Raw genomic sequence first — 17,768 nt, 5'->3', positions numbered from 1 at the left:
TGGCATTCCCTTGGCCCAATACTTGTGCTAGATGGGCGCGTCACTGCCAAGGACTACCGAACCATTCTGGAGGACCATGTGCATCCAATGGCGGTGCCGTGTATCAGGATGACAATGCACCAATACACACAGCAAGACTGGTGAAAGATTGGTTTGATGAACATGAAAGTGAAGTTGAACATCTCCCATGGCCTGCACAGTCACCAGATCTAAATATTATTGAGCCACTTTGGGGTGTTTTGGAGAAGCGAGTCAGGAAACGTTTTCCTCCACCAGCATCACGTAGTGACCTGGCCACTATCCTGCAAGAAAAATGGCTTAAAATCCCTCTGACCACTGTGCAGGACTTGTATATGTCATTTCCAAGACGAATTGACGCTGTATTGGCCGCAAAAGGAGGCCCTACACCATACTAATAAATTATTGTGGTCTAAAACCAGGTGTTTCAGTTATTTTGTCCAACCCCTGTATATGTCTGTATGTATGTCTGTCTATCTATCTATTTATATATCTATCTAGGAAAATATATGCTTTATGGTTTAACACTTAATTTCAAAGCTACAGTATTAATGCAGATACATTTTAGATCATCTTAAATTTGCATACCATTTTCACATACAATGTTTATTGCATATGAAGTACTACAACTACAATTCAGCTAAAAAAAAAAAAGCAATTAAAAAAAGATGAATCGAATAAAAGGTAACAGTTCCACAGAGTAGAGTTTATTATGAAGCTTTTATTATGCATGCTTTAAAAATCAGTATTACAGAAACCGCTCATGTTACACAACAATAAAATAATGGATTTTTTTAAGGTAATTACTTAGCAAAGAGCAGAAATCCATTGAACACATTGACACCTGCCATTTGGTTCTTCTCAGTGCCGCCCACAGAATTTTGGAAAGGTTCAATCCACACCCTGTTTCCTTTAGCGAGCTCAAAAACGACACCACCAGACAAAACCTGAGACGCTTTGCTCTGGTTAAAGTCACAGAAATGCAGTTTCACAGCAGACTTGTCACTGCACAGTCTTAGACACAGGTCGCCGTCAGAGACAGAATGGAACACAAAGTAGTACACGCCGGGAATTTTGCACGTGAAATAACCTTTATGAGGGTCGAAATCCTGGTTTACATTAGTCAGAATTTTATTGAACGTGATTGGCGTGTTGTATTTGGGCCGATCGCTGGTGGTGCGCACTACGGAGAAAGCTGCCTTGCTTGCATCCAGGGATCTGCCAGATAGGCTGCCTGGAGAACCGGAAGAACCAGGAGGGCCGGCTGGACCTGGTGGACCGATTTCACCAGAGAAGCCTTCTAGACCAGGCGGTCCTACAGGACCAGAATCACCCCTATCTCCTTTAAAACCAATCAGCACCTCCTTACTTAGCTCCACCTGCAAACCTGAGAGAAGATAATGGATCAGCAATTAATGCCACATTCATGTCATGTGCAAGAATATAAAGGGGCATCCATACATCCATACATTCATATGCTGCCAATTGTATATAACAGGGCGGCTATTTTTCTTTCAGCATTAGGTGCAGATCAGAAAACCAACAATAAACCAATTCCAGTACATTGTGTGTCAAAATGTATTCCAGTTGCAAAAATCATTAAAATCCCAGGACTGGCATGACAAGTCCTGTCTACTGTATGTCAAAATACACTTTCCCAGCCAGTCGGAGTAAATTCTATGACATGAAGGCAACATAGGCTTGATTAAACTATATAATACAATATTTACACAGGATAAATACCTGGTTCTCCTTTCTCCCCCTTTTGCCCATGCCAGCCATCCCTCCCAGGTACTCCAGGCTCCCCTGGTTTTCCATCCTGCAGCCTGCAAGTATCCTGGCAAAGACTACAGGGAAAAAACAGAGCCACCCAGACAACTCCAGACAGACGGGCCGACAGCTGCATCCTGACTAATCTGAACAGAGTCACCTGAAAATGAAGGATTACCAGAGTAAGCAAATATCTAGTATGTATTTAAACCTAGCGTGGTAAATTCTGTAAGTCACACATGTGTAAATGGAGACTCACCAGTATCTCTGTAAAGACAGTTTCAGACTTCTTCTCTCTTCATTTGGAATGACAAAGAGAGCATGTAGTCAGAGGCCAAAACGGTTATTTGTTTCAATTCCGCATAAAAAATGGGAACGTTATTAAAAACAAGACAGATCTGCAGAGTTAGCAAAAAAGTGAATCTGCTTCTGCTTCTGTTTCTGGAATGCAAATGGAAAAGTCAGCAAACCTTTTAAGACAAATCACGAATGAACCCATCCTGGACTTTTTTGGTTTTTGTCCAGTGGTGGTGTGGAAACATTAGATGTTGTTTTGCCAGCATTTTGTGTGTAGCTGTCTCAGGAATCCATCCTGGAGTTGGGTTTTATCTAGTGGTCCAGGTGTAGCTTTGCTTTGTTTTTGCTGGTATTTCTATGTCAAGTCAAGCCCCTGTTGTGGGGCGCTCAACATACTGTGACAGTCACCAGTGGCAAAAATAATTGAAATTAAAAAAGACATGATACGGTAACACATGAGTGTCCAGCATCCTTATATTGAACTGCACAATAGAACTCAGCCTAGTGTGGGGGTGAGGTACAGGACATACTCGTAGCATGTATTAAAAAATGTTTATTAGGTCAAATACCACATACTCAGGTTGGCAAAAACAGATTTAATCCATATTGTAAAACCAGACAGGAGTAAAAACTAAAGACACATTAAAAACACAATAAACTACAACGCTTGACGTAGATGAACATGCAAGGCATTACAGAGTAGAGAGAAAACATTCTGATCTTTACTTTCAGTGATGAATAAATATTTACATTTGTATTATTAATTAGTGCCAGAATACAATTAATCAAACACTGAGCAGTTTAAATATTTAATTTTTTATAAACATAGAGATGAGACTCTGTTCCTTTTCCTTTCTTTTCTGGCAGTCATTGACACAAGTCAGAAGAACCGGTTCTGTTCTGTTCTCCATCTCATAATACGGACAGACCTTCAGATGCTCAGACATTGACGGGACCTTGTCCAGGCACCAGTTATCCACGGGAGAGAACAAGTTACTGAACTGCCAGACCTGACAGAATTTAGAGCACATTATGAGACACAGTTTGTACTATATATTGTTTATAAGTCAAAGGTTTACATACACTTGTAAGAGTCATGGATGCTGCAGTCTCAGGGTTTTAATGATCTCTGGAACTGTTGTTTTGCTGTGTTTGAATTATTGGGACACACTTTGTCTAAAAAATAATATATGATTATAGGCTGAGAAGAAAGTACATTAAAGTACATGCCTCTTCTTAGAAAGGACACCCTAAAGCTCATCTAAGGCAGGGCTTTTCAAACCTGGGGTTGCGACCCTTAGGTGAGCCACCGGTCGGCTGGGTGCCATCTAGCAGGCATAATTGGCAGTGCCTGCAGGAATGGACTATGTGAGTGGGGTCTTCAAACGCTGTGTAAGGACCCTGATTGGCAGATAGAAGTGCCTGTGCAGAGTGCATGGGTGGAAAAGGGTTCCGTTAATGGCTGCGCGTGGGACGGAAGAGGCGTGGGCAGCAATATACCCTCCTAAACTGCAATCAGGGATCCACAGCAGTGGGAGACAAATTGACTACACTAAATTGGAAGAAAATGTTAGACACTCCTACCTAGTTGGTCCACCTTGTAGATGTAAAGTCAGAGACGATCGCTCATCTATTGCTGCTGTTTGAGTCGGTCATCTTCTAGACCTTCATCAGTGGTCACAGGATGCTGCCCACGGGGCACTGTTGGCTGGATATTTTTGGTTGGTGGACTATTCTCAGTCCGGCAGTGACAGTGAGGTGTTTAAAAACTCAATCAGCGCTGCTGTGTCTGATCCACTCATACCAGCACAACACACACTAACACACCACCACCATGTCAGTGTCACTGCAGTGCTGAGAATGATCCACCACCCAAACAATACCTGCTCTGTGGTGGTCCTGTGGGGGTCCTGACCATTGAAGAACAGCATGAAAGTGGGCTAACAAAGCATGCAGAGAAACAGATGGACTACAGTCAGTAATTGTAGAACTACAAAGTGCTTCTATATGGTAAGTGGAGCTGATAAAATGAACAGTGAGTGTAGAAACAAGGAGGTGGTTTTAATGTTATGGCTGATCTGTATATATACAGGTCCTTCTAAAAAAATTAGCATATTGTGATAAAGTTCATTATTTTCCATAATGTAATGATAAAAATTAAACTTTCATATATTTTAGATTCATTGCACACCAACTGAAATATTTCAGGTCTTTTATTGTTTTAATACTGATGATTTTGGCATACAGCTCATGAAAACCCAAAATTCCTATCTCAAAAAATTAGCATATTTCATCCGACCAATAAAAGAAAAGTGTTTTTAATACAAAAAAAGTCAACCTTCAAATAATTATGTTCAGTTATGCACTCAATACTTGGTCGGGAATCCTTTTGCAGAAATGACTGCTTCAATGCGGCGTGGCATGGAGGCAATCAGCCTGTGGCACTGCTGAGGTGTTATGGAGGCCCAGGATGCTTCGATAGCGGCCTTAAGCTCATCCAGAGTGTTGGGTCTTGTGTCTCTCAACTTTCTCTTCACAATATCCCACAGATTCTCTATGGGGTTCAGGTCAGGAGAGTTGGCAGGCCAATTGAGCACAGTAATACCATGGTCAGTAAACCATTCACCAGTGGTTTTGGCACTGTGAGCAGGTGCCAGGTCGTGCTGAAAAATGAAATCTTCATCTCCATAAAGCTTTTCAGCAGATGGAAGCATGAAGTGCTCCAAAATCTCCTGATAGCTAGCTGCATTGACCCTGCCCTTGATAAAACACAGTGGACCAACACCAGCAGCTGACATGGCACCCCAGACCATCACTGACTGTGGGTACTTGACACTGGACTTCAGGCATTTTGGCATTTCCTTCTCCCCAGTCTTCCTCCAGACTCTGGCACCTTGATTTCCGAATGACATGCAAAATTTGCTTTAATCCGAAAACAGTACTTTGGACCACTGAGCAACAGTCCAGTGCTGCTGTTTCTGGTTCAAAAGTGGCTTGACCTGGGGAATGCGGCACCTGTAGCCCATTTCCTGCACACGCCTGTGCACGGTGGCTCTGGATGTTTCTACTCCAGACTCAGTCCACTGCTTCCGCAGGTCCCCCAAGGTCTGGAATCGGCCCTTCTCCACAATCTTCCTCAGGGTCCGGTCACCTCTTCTCGTTGTACAGCGTTTTCTGCCACACTTTTTCCTTCCCACAGACTTCCCACTGAGGTGCCTTGATACAGCACTCTGGGAACAGCCTATTCGTTCAGAAATTTCTTTCTGTGTCTTACCCTCTTGCTTGAGGGTGTCAATGATGGCCTTCTGGACAGCAGTCAGGTCGGCAGTCTTACCCATGATTGCAGTTTTGAGTAATGAACCAGGCTGGGAGTTTTTAAAAGCCTCAGGAATCTTTTGCAGGTGTTTAGAGTTAATTCGTTGATTCAGATGATTAGGTTAATAGCTCGTTTAGAGAACCTTTTCATGATATGCTAATTTTTTGAGATAGGAATTTTGGGTTTTCATGAGCTGTATGCCAAAATCATCAGTATTAAAACAATAAAAGACCTGAAATATTTCAGTTGGTGTGCAATGAATCTAAAATATATGAAAGTTTAATTTTTATCATTACATTATGGAAAATAATGAACTTTATCACAATATGCTAATTTTTTGAGAAGGACCTGTATATATATATATACAGTATATATAATAATAATAATAATAATAAGTTGGACTTATATAGCGCCTTTCACAATACCCAAGGACGCTTTACAAAATAGAAAAATACATCAAGATACAATATTAGAGACAGACACATGAGAGACGCATGAATACATAAATGATAGGACACAATAATAATATAATAAATGTAGATTTACATAAGTTAATGAAGCTTATGAAACAGTAGAGAAATGTTTGGTAAATAGATGAGTTTTGAGTAGGGATTTGAATTCTGTAAAAGAAGAAGTAGAACGCAGGGAAAGAGGGAGAGAATTCCAAAGTAGGGGAGCAGAGACAGAAAAGGATCTTCCACCCATGGTAGAGAGCCTGAAGCTGGGGACAATCAGGAGACCAGCATCAGTAGACCGTAAAGAGCGTGAGGGGGTGTACCGATGTATCAGGTTTTGTAAGTATATTGGACCAAGACCATAAAGTGCTTTGAAAGTAAGTATGAGGACTTTGTATTGAATACGTTTGGAGATGGGTAACCAGTGAAGTTGGGCAAGGACAGGTGTAATGTGATCCGTTTTTTTGGAGCGAGTGAGCATCCTAGCAGCAGAATTTTGAACACATTGAAGAAGGTGGATAGATTTAGCAGGAAGACCAAAGAGCAGAGAGTTACAGTAATCAAGTCTGGAGGAAATAAAAGCATGAACAAGGGTTTCAGCAGCCACAGAGGAAAGAAAGGGACGCAGACGAGCAATGTTTCGTAGGTGAAAGAAGGCAGACTTAGAGATTGATCTTATTTGGGGAAGAAAGGACAATAAAGGATCAAACAGCACACCAAGGTTACGCACAGTGAGGGATGGGGAAATAGAAACACCAGCAATAGAGAGAGAGGAGGGAGAAAGAGAGGAAACCACAGATTTAGTGCCAAGGAGCAGGAATTCCGTTTTGTGGGGATTTAGCTTTAGAAAGTTAGAATGCAGCCAAGAATTGATATGGTGAAGACAGCTAGTAAGAGAAGCAGGGGGGAAAGAAGAGGAAGGTTTGTAATTTAGGTAGAGTTGAGTGTCATCAGCATAGAAATGAAAACTGAGTCCATAGTGTTGTATGATAGAACCAAGTGGTAAAATATACAGGATAAAGAGGAGTGGACCAAGAACAGAGCCCTGAGGGACACCATGTTCAATTTTAGCAGTGGCAGATGTTGATTTACCAATACGTACAAAGTGCAATCTATCAGTTAAGTATGATTTAAACCAGGCTAAGACTAAACCAGAAAGACCTATTTCAGAGAGACGAGTTATTAAAACGTTGTGATTGATGGTATCAAAAGCAGAAGAAAGATCAAGAAGAATAAGCGCAGAGGCAAGACCCTGGTCAGAAGCAGTGAGAAGATCATTTAGAACATAGAGAAGTGCAGTTTCAGTGCTATGCTGTGAGCGAAAACCAGATTGGAAAGATTCTAAGAGCTTGTTTAAATTAAGATAGTCAAGTAGCTGAGAGGCCACGACACGTTCAAGAATCTTGGAAAAAAATGGCAGATTGGAGATGGGGCGGAAATTACTAAGAATAGTATTGTCAAGATCATGTTTTTTGAGGACAGGCGTCACAGAGGCAAGCTTTAGGGCAGGGGGTACATAACCAGAAGACAGAGAAATATTAACAACATGGCAAATAACAGGAGAGAGGACCGGAGCACATGACTTAACGAGGGAGGAAGGTGCAGGATCGAGAGAAGAGGTAGATGATGAAAGACCAGAAATAATTTTAGCAATGTATTTGACATTGACAGCAGAAAAAGTAGAGAAGCAACAGGTGGGGAGAGTCTTAGGCATGGATGGAGATGGCAGTGTGGTGGAGGAAGTAGAAGAATGAGAAAGTTCATGATAGATTGTGGACACTTTGTCCATGAAAAATTGAAGAAAAGAATCACAGAGTTCAGAAGAGTCAGAGGTCTGTTTAGAGGGGGGACGCAAGAGCTTGTTTACAGTGTTAAAAAGCTGACGATGATTTTGACCAGAGGCTTGAATGCGAGAGGAAAAGTAATAAGTACGAGCAGTGTTAAGAGCGGCTTTGTATTTAGAAATGTGGTCAGAATAAGCTAGAAAATGAACATGTAATCTCGTTTTTCTATAGAGGCGTTCAAGACGCCTCCCAACAGTCTTTAAAGAATGAAGTTCAGGGGTAAACCAAGGAGAGGAATGGGTAGAGGGGACTACTACATTTATAATAGGTGCAAAGGAGTCAAGAGTAACAGACACAGTTTTATGGTAAGAAGTAACTATTTCATCAAGGGAACGGAGCTCAAGCAGACTAGGCAGAGATGTTTCTAGGGAAGCAGAGAAAGACGATGGGTCAATAGATGAGGTTCGGCGATAAGTTAAGCAAGTTTTAGACATAGGCTTAGGGACCGGAAGAGAAAGAGATGAGATAATGAGCTTATGATCAGAGATAGGTGTGAGAGAAGGTGTGAAGGTATTACTAATGAGATTGGGAGTAGAACAGATTAAATCCAAAGTGTGACCACGATTATGGGTTGGAAAAGTGACATGCTGAAGCAAGTCAAAACAGTTTAATAGTGCGAGAAAATCAGCAGTTGAGGTAGATGGAGTGTCAATGTGAATATTGAAATCACCAAGAACAATTAATAAAGATGAAATTGAACTGACAGATGTGAGTATTTCAGAGAACTCAGTAAGAAAATCTGGAATGGAATGCTTTGGTGGTCGGTAAACTAACAGGATGATAAACAGACAGTCTGAGTGAACTTTTAGCACCATATATTCAAAAGTAGCAGCATTACTAAAACCAAGTTCAGACACTTTTAAGTTATTACTAAAGAAAACAGCCAGACCCCCCCCCCACGACCAGTAAGCCTGGGGCGAGAAAGGTAATTAAAGCCAGTTGGGGTGGCAGCATTTAAATAAAAATGATCGCCCGGGGGTTGCCATGTTTCAGTCAAGCAGAGTATGTCAATCTGATGTTGAAAAATTAAGTCATTGATCAGGACTGCCTTGTCAGATAATGAACGACAGTTAAACAGGGCCAGTGTAGATGCATGACGATGAGCAGGATTTGAAGTGGGTAATGAATTTGAACGAGGAATTTCACGAAGCACAGAAGAGTCTATACCACGGCGAGCCTTCAAGAATTGTCTGGGTCGGCGAACAGGTGTCCAGATTGTAGGTATAGAAATGTTCAAAGCTGGAGAAGAAGATGCAACCTTTTTGCGACCACGATGTAAATAATGACGTCGTAGAATGCCATAGTTGTAGCACAGGGTGGAGACAGAAGTGTCCAAAGGGTAGGATAAGCGGAGGAGACGCAACTCAGCAGTAGAATAGGCAATACAGGAAAAGTTTGCAAAGGCAGAATAGACACCAGTAGCAGCCATTATTCCAAAAAAACGAACAATTAGATAAGCCCAGCAAAGCGAAAGTGGTAAAAAGTGGTGAAAAGCCAGCTTTAGGACCATGGCTGGTATGCAACAGGTGGCGACACAGCACCCAAAAGCCAAACGCTAAAATGCTACGTTAGCCGACACTAAAACCAGATGCCACGGAACCAAGAGTCAGTATTAGTTGAGACTAAAACTGGCCTGATAGCAGACAGCAAAATGAAAGAGCGTTTACTCACCCATCGGGCTGAAAGCACAGCGTCTAGAACAGTGAAGAAGGCTCGAGGCTAGCTTAGGCAGACACACCGGCAGCGCATGGCTCCCAAAGCAAAGCAGACCACAGTAAACACAGTCGCTAAGGCAGTTATAGTTCATAGCAGTTCGAGGATTCAAGAAGTGAAAAATATAATTGTCGTCACCAAGCACACATTAGTTAAGTCCATAAAAATCCTCGGGATGAAACGGATGAAACAGAGAAAAACGAAAACAAAACAAACAGTCCATGTCGGGAGTGGCAGCCAAACAAGCGCACAACGTGCCCCGGAAACGGAAAAAGTGATGATATACAGTGTATCACAAAAGTGAGTACACCCCTCACATTTCTGCAGATATTTAAGTATATCTTTTCATGGGACAACACTGACAAAATGACACTTTGACACAATGAAAAGTAGTCTGTGTGCAGCTTATATAACAGTGTAAATTTATTCTTCCCTCAAAATAACTCAATATACAGCCATTAATGTCTAAACCACCGGCAACAAAAGTGAGTACACCCCTTAGTGAAAGTTCCTGAAGTGTCAATATTTTGTGTGGCCACCATTATTTCCCAGAACTGCCTTAACTCTCCTGGGCATGGAGTTTACCAGAGCTTCACAGGTTGCCACTGGAATGCTTTTCCACTCCTCCATGACGACATCACGGAGCTGGCGGATATTCGAGACTTTGTGCTCCTCCACCTTCCGCTTGAGGATGCCCCAAAGATGTTCTATTGGGTTTAGGTCTGGAGACATGCTTGGCCAGTCCATCACCTTTACCCTCAGCCTCTTCAATAAAGCAGTGGTCGTCTTAGAGGTGTGTTTGGGGTCATTATCATGCTGGAACACTGCCCTGCGACCCAGTTTCCGGAGGGAGGGGATCATGCTCTGCTTCAGTATTTCACAGTACATATTGGAGTTAATGTGTCCCTCAATGAAATGTAACTCCCCAACACCTGCTGCACTCATGCAGCCCCAGACCATGGCATTCCCACCACCATGCTTGACTGTAGGCATGACACACTTATCTTTGTACTCCTCACCTGATTGCTGCAGCTCAGTTTCAGGGTGTTGGCAATCTTCTTGTAGCCTTGGCCATCTTCATGTAGCGCAACAATTCGTCTTTTAAGATCCTCAGAGAGTTCTTTGCCATGAGGTGCCATGTTGGAACTTTCAGTGACCAGTATGAGAGAGTGTGAGAGCTGTACTACTAAATTGAACACACCTGCTCCCTATGCACACCTGAGACCTAGTAACACTAACAAATCACATGACATTTTGGAGGGAAAATGACAAGCAGTGCTCAATTTGGACATTTAGGGGTGTAGTCTCTTAGGGGTGTACTCACTTTTGTTGCCGGTGGTTTAGACATTAATGGCTGTATATTGAGTTATTTTGAGGGAAGAATAAATTTAGACTGTTATATAAGCTGCACACAGACTACTTTTCATTGTGTCAAAGTGTCATTTTGTCAGTGTTGTCCCATGAAAAGATATACTTAAATATCTGCAGAAATGTGAGGGGTGTACTCACTTTTGTGATACACTGTATATATACTGTATATATATATATATATATATATATATATATATATATATAAAACTTGTACGTGAACGCCCCCTTGTGGAAGCTTTATGTTACACCTTGTAAATCACAGTGGGACCAGATTATGCATTGTTGCGTGGGTTATAAAAACCCTGATCTAATGTTTGTTTCTGTTTACATGGACACAAAAGGATCAGGCACAGAGGATTCTTCTTTGCATAACATCCTAAGCCTATGGGGACATAAAGCTTGCTTGACTGTAGACATTGTCACCCCTGTTCCAGGACCTGTTTTTGGTGGTTCTTGGATTACTTCTGACCATATGGACATTTTTTCTCTCAGTATATGTTGAAAGTTTGAGTTTCCTTTCTGACCTTGGCACGAGACCACAGTTTTATCTACCTTTACAAGTGTATGTAAACGTTAGAATAAAGAAAAATAAATGCATGGGTAAAATCTGACCTTATGTTTGATCCTCCAGCACCATCCGCCATGAGAGTAGACCTTCTTCTGCCACTTTAGTGAGACCATACCTCTTTCTTGCAGTAACGTCCCACATACGTCTCTCATTAGCCGGGATACTAGAGCCAGCTGAGACAGCGTGAAGCTGTCCAGAAACCCTGCGATATGGATGAGAAGCTCAAACGGCAGCTTGCTCAGAGAGTCCAGGTTGCGAGCCCGCTTCCTATCGGTCATCACTGTTTTCACACCATCATACAGAACCGGTGGCACCTCAGGTCTCAGAGTGAATGTGCTGAGGTCTTTATCATAGGACACCGTGGCTCTGTGTGAGGACGGTTGGAACCGTCTCTGGCTGAAGGTGCATCCCAAATAAGCCATTTTTCTATAGAGGCGTTCAAGACGCCTCCCAACAGTCTTTAAAGAACGAAGTTCAGGGGTAAACCAAGGAGAGGAATGGGTAGAGGGGACTACTACATTTATAATAGGTGCAAAGGAGTCAAGAGTAACAGACACAGTTTTATGGTAAGAAGTAACTATTTCATCAAGGGAACGGAGCTCAAGCAGACTAGGCAGAGATGTTTCTAGGGAAGCAGAGAAAGACGATGGGTCAATAGATGAGGTTCGGCGATAAGTTAAGCAAGTTTTAGACATAGGCTTAGGGACCGGAAGAGAAAGAGATGAGATAATGAGCTTATGATCAGAGATAGGTGTGAGAGAAGGTGTGAAGGTATTACTAATGAGATTGGGAGTAGAACAGATTAAATCCAAAGTGTGACCACGATTATGGGTTGGAAAAGTGACATGCTGAAGCAAGTCAAAACAGTTTAATAGTGCGAGAAAATCAGCAGTTGAGGTAGATGGAGTGTCAATGTGAATATTGAAATCACCAAGAACAATTAATAAAGATGAAATTGAACTGACAGATGTGAGTATTTCAGAGAACTCAGTAAGAAAATCTGGAATGGAATGCTTTGGTGGTCGGTAAACTAACAGGATGATAAACAGACAGTCTGAGTGAACTTTTAGCACCATATATTCAAAAGTAGCAGCATTACTAAAACCAAGTTCAGACACTTTTAAGTTATTACTAAAGAAAACAGCCAGACCCCCCCCCACGACCAGTAAGCCTGGGGCGAGAAAGGTAATTAAAGCCAGTTGGGGTGGCAGCATTTAAATAAAAATGATCGCCCGGGGGTTGCCATGTTTCAGTCAAGCAGAGTATGTCAATCTGATGTTGAAAAATTAAGTCATTGATCAGGACTGCCTTGTCAGATAATGAACGACAGTTAAACAGGGCCAGTGTAGATGCATGACGATGAGCAGGATTTGAAGTGGGTAATGAATTTGAACGAGGAATTTCACGAAGCACAGAAGAGTCTATACCACGGCGAGCCTTCAAGAATTGTCTGGGTCGGCGAACAGGTGTCCAGATTGTAGGTATAGAAATGTTCAAAGCTGGAGAAGAAGATGCAACCTTTTTGCGACCACGATGTAAATAATGACGTCGTAGAATGCCATAGTTGTAGCACAGGGTGGAGACAGAAGTGTCCAAAGGGTAGGATAAGCGGAGGAGACGCAACTCAGCAGTAGAATAGGCAATACAGGAAAAGTTTGCAAAGGCAGAATAGACACCAGTAGCAGCCATTATTCCAAAAAAACGAACAATTAGATAAGCCCAGCAAAGCGAAAGTGGTAAAAAGTGGTGAAAAGCCAGCTTTAGGACCATGGCTGGTATGCAACAGGTGGCGACACAGCACCCAAAAGCCAAACGCTAAAATGCTACGTTAGCCGACACTAAAACCAGATGCCACGGAACCAAGAGTCAGTATTAGTTGAGACTAAAACTGGCCTGATAGCAGACAGCAAAATGAAAGAGCGTTTACTCACCCATCGGGCTGAAAGCACAGCGTCTAGAACAGTGAAGAAGGCTCGAGGCTAGCTTAGGCAGACACACCGGCAGCGCATGGCTCCCAAAGCAAAGCAGACCACAGTAAACACAGTCGCTAAGGCAGTTATAGTTCATAGCAGTTCGAGGATTCAAGAAGTGAAAAATATAATTGTCGTCACCAAGCACACATTAGTTAAGTCCATAAAAATCCTCGGGATGAAACGGATGAAACAGAGAAAAACGAAAACAAAACAAACAGTCCATGTCGGGAGTGGCAGCCAAACAAGCGCACAACGTGCCCCGGAAACGGAAAAAGTGATGATATACAGTGTATCACAAAAGTGAGTACACCCCTCACATTTCTGCAGATATTTAAGTATATCTTTTCATGGGACAACACTGACAAAATGACACTTTGACACAATGAAAAGTAGTCTGTGTGCAGCTTATATAACAGTGTAAATTTATTCTTCCCTCAAAATAACTCAATATACAGCCATTAATGTCTAAACCACCGGCAACAAAAGTGAGTACACCCCTTAGTGAAAGTTCCTGAAGTGTCAATATTTTGTGTGGCCACCATTATTTCCCAGAACTGCCTTAACTCTCCTGGGCATGGAGTTTACCAGAGCTTCACAGGTTGCCACTGGAATGCTTTTCCACTCCTCCATGACGACATCACGGAGCTGGCGGATATTCGAGACTTTGTGCTCCTCCACCTTCCGCTTGAGGATGCCCCAAAGATGTTCTATTGGGTTTAGGTCTGGAGACATGCTTGGCCAGTCCATCACCTTTACCCTCAGCCTCTTCAATAAAGCAGTGGTCGTCTTAGAGGTGTGTTTGGGGTCATTATCATGCTGGAACACTGCCCTGCGACCCAGTTTCCGGAGGGAGGGGATCATGCTCTGCTTCAGTATTTCACAGTACATATTGGAGTTAATGTGTCCCTCAATGAAATGTAACTCCCCAACACCTGCTGCACTCATGCAGCCCCAGACCATGGCATTCCCACCACCATGCTTGACTGTAGGCATGACACACTTATCTTTGTACTCCTCACCTGATTGCTGCAGCTCAGTTTCAGGGTGTTGGCAATCTTCTTGTAGCCTTGGCCATCTTCATGTAGCGCAACAATTCGTCTTTTAAGATCCTCAGAGAGTTCTTTGCCATGAGGTGCCATGTTGGAACTTTCAGTGACCAGTATGAGAGAGTGTGAGAGCTGTACTACTAAATTGAACACACCTGCTCCCTATGCACACCTGAGACCTAGTAACACTAACAAATCACATGACATTTTGGAGGGAAAATGACAAGCAGTGCTCAATTTGGACATTTAGGGGTGTAGTCTCTTAGGGGTGTACTCACTTTTGTTGCCGGTGGTTTAGACATTAATGGCTGTATATTGAGTTATTTTGAGGGAAGAATAAATTTAGACTGTTATATAAGCTGCACACAGACTACTTTTCATTGTGTCAAAGTGTCATTTTGTCAGTGTTGTCCCATGAAAAGATATACTTAAATATCTGCAGAAATGTGAGGGGTGTACTCACTTTTGTGATACACTGTATATATACTGTATATATATATATATATATATATATATATATATATATAAAACTTGTACGTGAACGCCCCCTTGTGGAAGCTTTATGTTACACCTTGTAAATCACAGTGGGACCAGATTATGCATTGTTGCGTGGGTTATAAAAACCCTGATCTAATGTTTGTTTCTGTTTACATGGACACAAAAGGATCAGGCACAGAGGATTCTTCTTTGCATAACATCCTAAGCCTATGGGGACATAAAGCTTGCTTGACTGTAGACATTGTCACCCCTGTTCCAGGACCTGTTTTTGGTGGTTCTTGGATTACTTCTGACCATATGGACATTTTTTCTCTCAGTATATGTTGAAAGTTTGAGTTTCCTTTCTGACCTTGGCACGAGACCACAGTTTTATCTACCTTTACAAGTGTATGTAAACGTTAGAATAAAGAAAAATAAATGCATGGGTAAAATCTGACCTTATGTTTGATCCTCCAGCACCATCCGCCATGAGAGTAGACCTTCTTCTGCCACTTTAGTGAGACCATACCTCTTTCTTGCAGTAACGTCCCACATACGTCTCTCATTAGCCGGGATACTAGAGCCAGCTGAGACAGCGTGAAGCTGTCCAGAAACCCTGCGATATGGATGAGAAGCTCAAACGGCAGCTTGCTCAGAGAGTCCAGGTTGCGAGCCCGCTTCCTATCGGTCATCACTGTTTTCACACCATCATACAGAACCGGTGGCACCTCAGGTCTCAGAGTGAATGTGCTGAGGTCTTTATCATAGGACACCGTGGCTCTGTGTGAGGACGGTTGGAACCGTCTCTGGCTGAAGGTGCATCCCAAATAAGCCAGTGGACACCGCTCCTCAAACCAGCCGTTCAGAGAGAACTGGATATCAGAGTGAACGTTCTTATAGTGAGAAGGGAACTCGTCTCGTCTGAAGGAATGGCAGCAGACGTACGTGAACGCTGAGCTGGATTTGTTGTGCCTATTGGTGACACTCTCAGTTTGAATCTGGACGTGAAGCTTTAGAGCCCGTTCTGCTGTGATGTCTGCCAGGGTGGCATCTGCCTTGAAAGGAGCCGAGTAAAAATCATAGGTCTGAGTTCCCTTATCCCTAAGAAGGGAATCTGTACCACTGGACTCTGCAATCAGGTGTCCTCTTAGCTCCTTCTCCAACGAACACAAAAGGGTTGCTTGAACTTCATCCCATTTTGGCACATCATCCAGGTCAATGCCCAGGTCTGACGTGTCAACGGCTTGACAGACCTTCTTGTAATGTGAGGGATTGCGGATATGACCCGGCCTCGCCTTGAAGCTGGTGGGGACCTTGAATGTTCGCACTGTTTTGATCTTCATGGGTTGCAAATGTTCATATATGAATTTTTTCTTCGGACGTGTATCACAAGCAAACAAGGACGTGGCTATCAGATATTTGTCCTCGTCCATCTCATATGGGTTAAAATGTGGCATATCAAAAGATGGATTTGATTCCACAGTTTCAGGTTGAGTCTCTTCCTGCAGGATTTCGAGCCTTGTTGGATTTGCCTGGAGCTTCAGCTCAGTGCTGGTGGAACTAGGCTCTGTGCCCATTGATTTAATGGTATGTTTGCAACCGCTCAGCTCCATACTGAAGATCCTCTCCCAGATATCGTACCTGTCGATACCTGAAACATTAGTGTCTTTTGCTATGGCTTCTCTCTCTTCCTGTGTTAACTCCCCCTCCTGTAATTCACACCCTGGATAAACACCTGCAGATGTTGAAGCTTCCAGAACGTCTGTATATACCCCTCCGACCGCTCCTTCGAGCTCTTGATCTTCTTTGGGTTTTTCCTTCAGCTTTTCAATCAGTTCAGGAAACAGAGTTTTCATTTTGAGGGAGTGAAACAGGTACCCTTGGTCCCGGAGCGCCATGGAGAGGTCCAGTGGTTCCTGCGTATAGTTCTCCTTCAAGATATTGTTGTAAAACTCAGGAGGCTCGGCCTCTTCGATGGGCCAGCGGTTCCACTCCATCGAGCAGACCACCACACTGGCAGGACACACCTTCAGGTGTTTAGCCAGGTATGATCGACACATGGTAAGCGGGCAGCCATAGTTGGCGTTCAGGCAGGGAACTTTCTCATTAGGACACAGCAGTATGTGTTCTTCTTCTTTGCACATGTGAAAGGAGGCGCCGCAGAGCAAGCGGCAGTTGACGACCATACATGACACGGAGATTTCTATGATGACTTTGCAGTACCTTCTGTGACAGGTCTCACAGTGCCTGTGCAGCTTGGATGCCAGGGTCTTCTGCCTTCCCTGAGGTGAATATCATAAAGTAAGCTCATTTTTTTAGTCCTTTGGTGGAACATTTAGGTTAAGAGAGGTTTTACTTACCATATCTGCAAATCAGAGTCAGGCAGAGATCTTGATTTGATAATCTGAAACAAAATCCTTATCAAAACCTGAAGCTGACTTCAAGGAACAACATGACCCTAAAATGATCAATTGTACACTCCCTCATGTGGTGAAAATAGTACAATATTCAGCAATCTACTACAATCACACACCAACTAGAATGCATATGAAGCATTTACACCACAACGCATGCCCGAACTTACCCTACTTGCTGAACATAACAATGATATCAAACACTCGTGAAAATGTAGACTGTCCTATTTGATCGAGGTGTTGTTAGTGACCAGCTTTGCCGACCAAAGGAAAGACGAAATGTACTTTTGTAACTGTGAGCCTGAATGTTAAAAATAGAGAATGGCTGGCATGGTGGACGCATGACCTGACAACGCTGCTGAAATATGGAGTCCGGTTACACTCAGTATAACAGGCTCAGTATAACAGGCTCAGTCTTATCAAACACAGTTCTGTCTGAGCTGTAGTTACATCTGTCTCCTAATGTGGTGCTTTGTGCAGGCCACAGAGGTTTGGAGATTCCTAAA

The 17,768-nt window shown here is 42.8% G+C and overlaps 2 protein-coding genes across 2 annotated transcripts; both read right to left on the bottom strand.

The window, feature by feature from the left end:
- Positions 1-703: 703 nt before the first annotated feature.
- Positions 704-2,140, bottom strand: c1qa (complement component 1, q subcomponent, A chain). The gene is made up of 3 exons (XM_063011318.1): positions 2,048-2,140; positions 1,762-1,948; positions 704-1,405 (listed from the first exon to the last, which is right to left on the bottom strand). The coding sequence occupies exons 2-3, from the start codon at positions 1,922-1,924 to the stop codon at positions 822-824; spliced, it is 747 nt and encodes a 248-aa protein (XP_062867388.1). The 5' UTR covers positions 1,925-1,948; positions 2,048-2,140; the 3' UTR covers positions 704-821.
- A 147-nt stretch (positions 2,141-2,287) lies between these two features.
- Positions 2,288-17,521, bottom strand: fbxo40.1 (F-box protein 40, tandem duplicate 1). Its single transcript, XM_063011319.1, has 4 exons — positions 17,433-17,521; positions 17,209-17,252; positions 15,307-17,130; positions 2,288-3,095 (listed from the first exon to the last, which is right to left on the bottom strand). The coding sequence occupies exons 2-4, from the start codon at positions 17,209-17,211 to the stop codon at positions 2,895-2,897; spliced, it is 2,028 nt and encodes a 675-aa protein (XP_062867389.1). The 5' UTR covers positions 17,212-17,252; positions 17,433-17,521; the 3' UTR covers positions 2,288-2,894.
- Between the last annotated feature and the right edge of the window lie 247 nt (positions 17,522-17,768).

Source organism: Trichomycterus rosablanca, chromosome 16 (assembly GCF_030014385.1).
Source record: "Trichomycterus rosablanca isolate fTriRos1 chromosome 16, fTriRos1.hap1, whole genome shotgun sequence".
Lineage (NCBI taxonomy): Eukaryota > Metazoa > Chordata > Actinopteri > Siluriformes > Trichomycteridae > Trichomycterus > Trichomycterus rosablanca.
This window is presented reverse-complemented; position numbering and strand designations above follow the sequence as displayed.

What these genes read in the sequence shown, in the direction of transcription:
- c1qa (XM_063011318.1), bottom strand. Translation starts at nt 1,924, where the DNA reads ATGCAGCTGTCGGCCCGTCTGTCTGGAGTTGTCTGGGTGGCTCTGTTT. An exon ending in GGGGGAGAAAGGAGAACCAG is followed by an intron (nt 1,406 to 1,761) that starts GTATTTATCCTG and finishes ATCTTCTCTCAG; the next exon opens with GTTTGCAGGTGGAGCTAAGT.
- fbxo40.1 (XM_063011319.1), bottom strand. An exon ending in GCTGGAGGATCAAACATAAG is followed by an intron (nt 3,096 to 15,306) that starts GTCAGATTTTAC and finishes AAATTCTGTCAG; the next exon opens with GTCTGGCAGTTCAGTAACTT.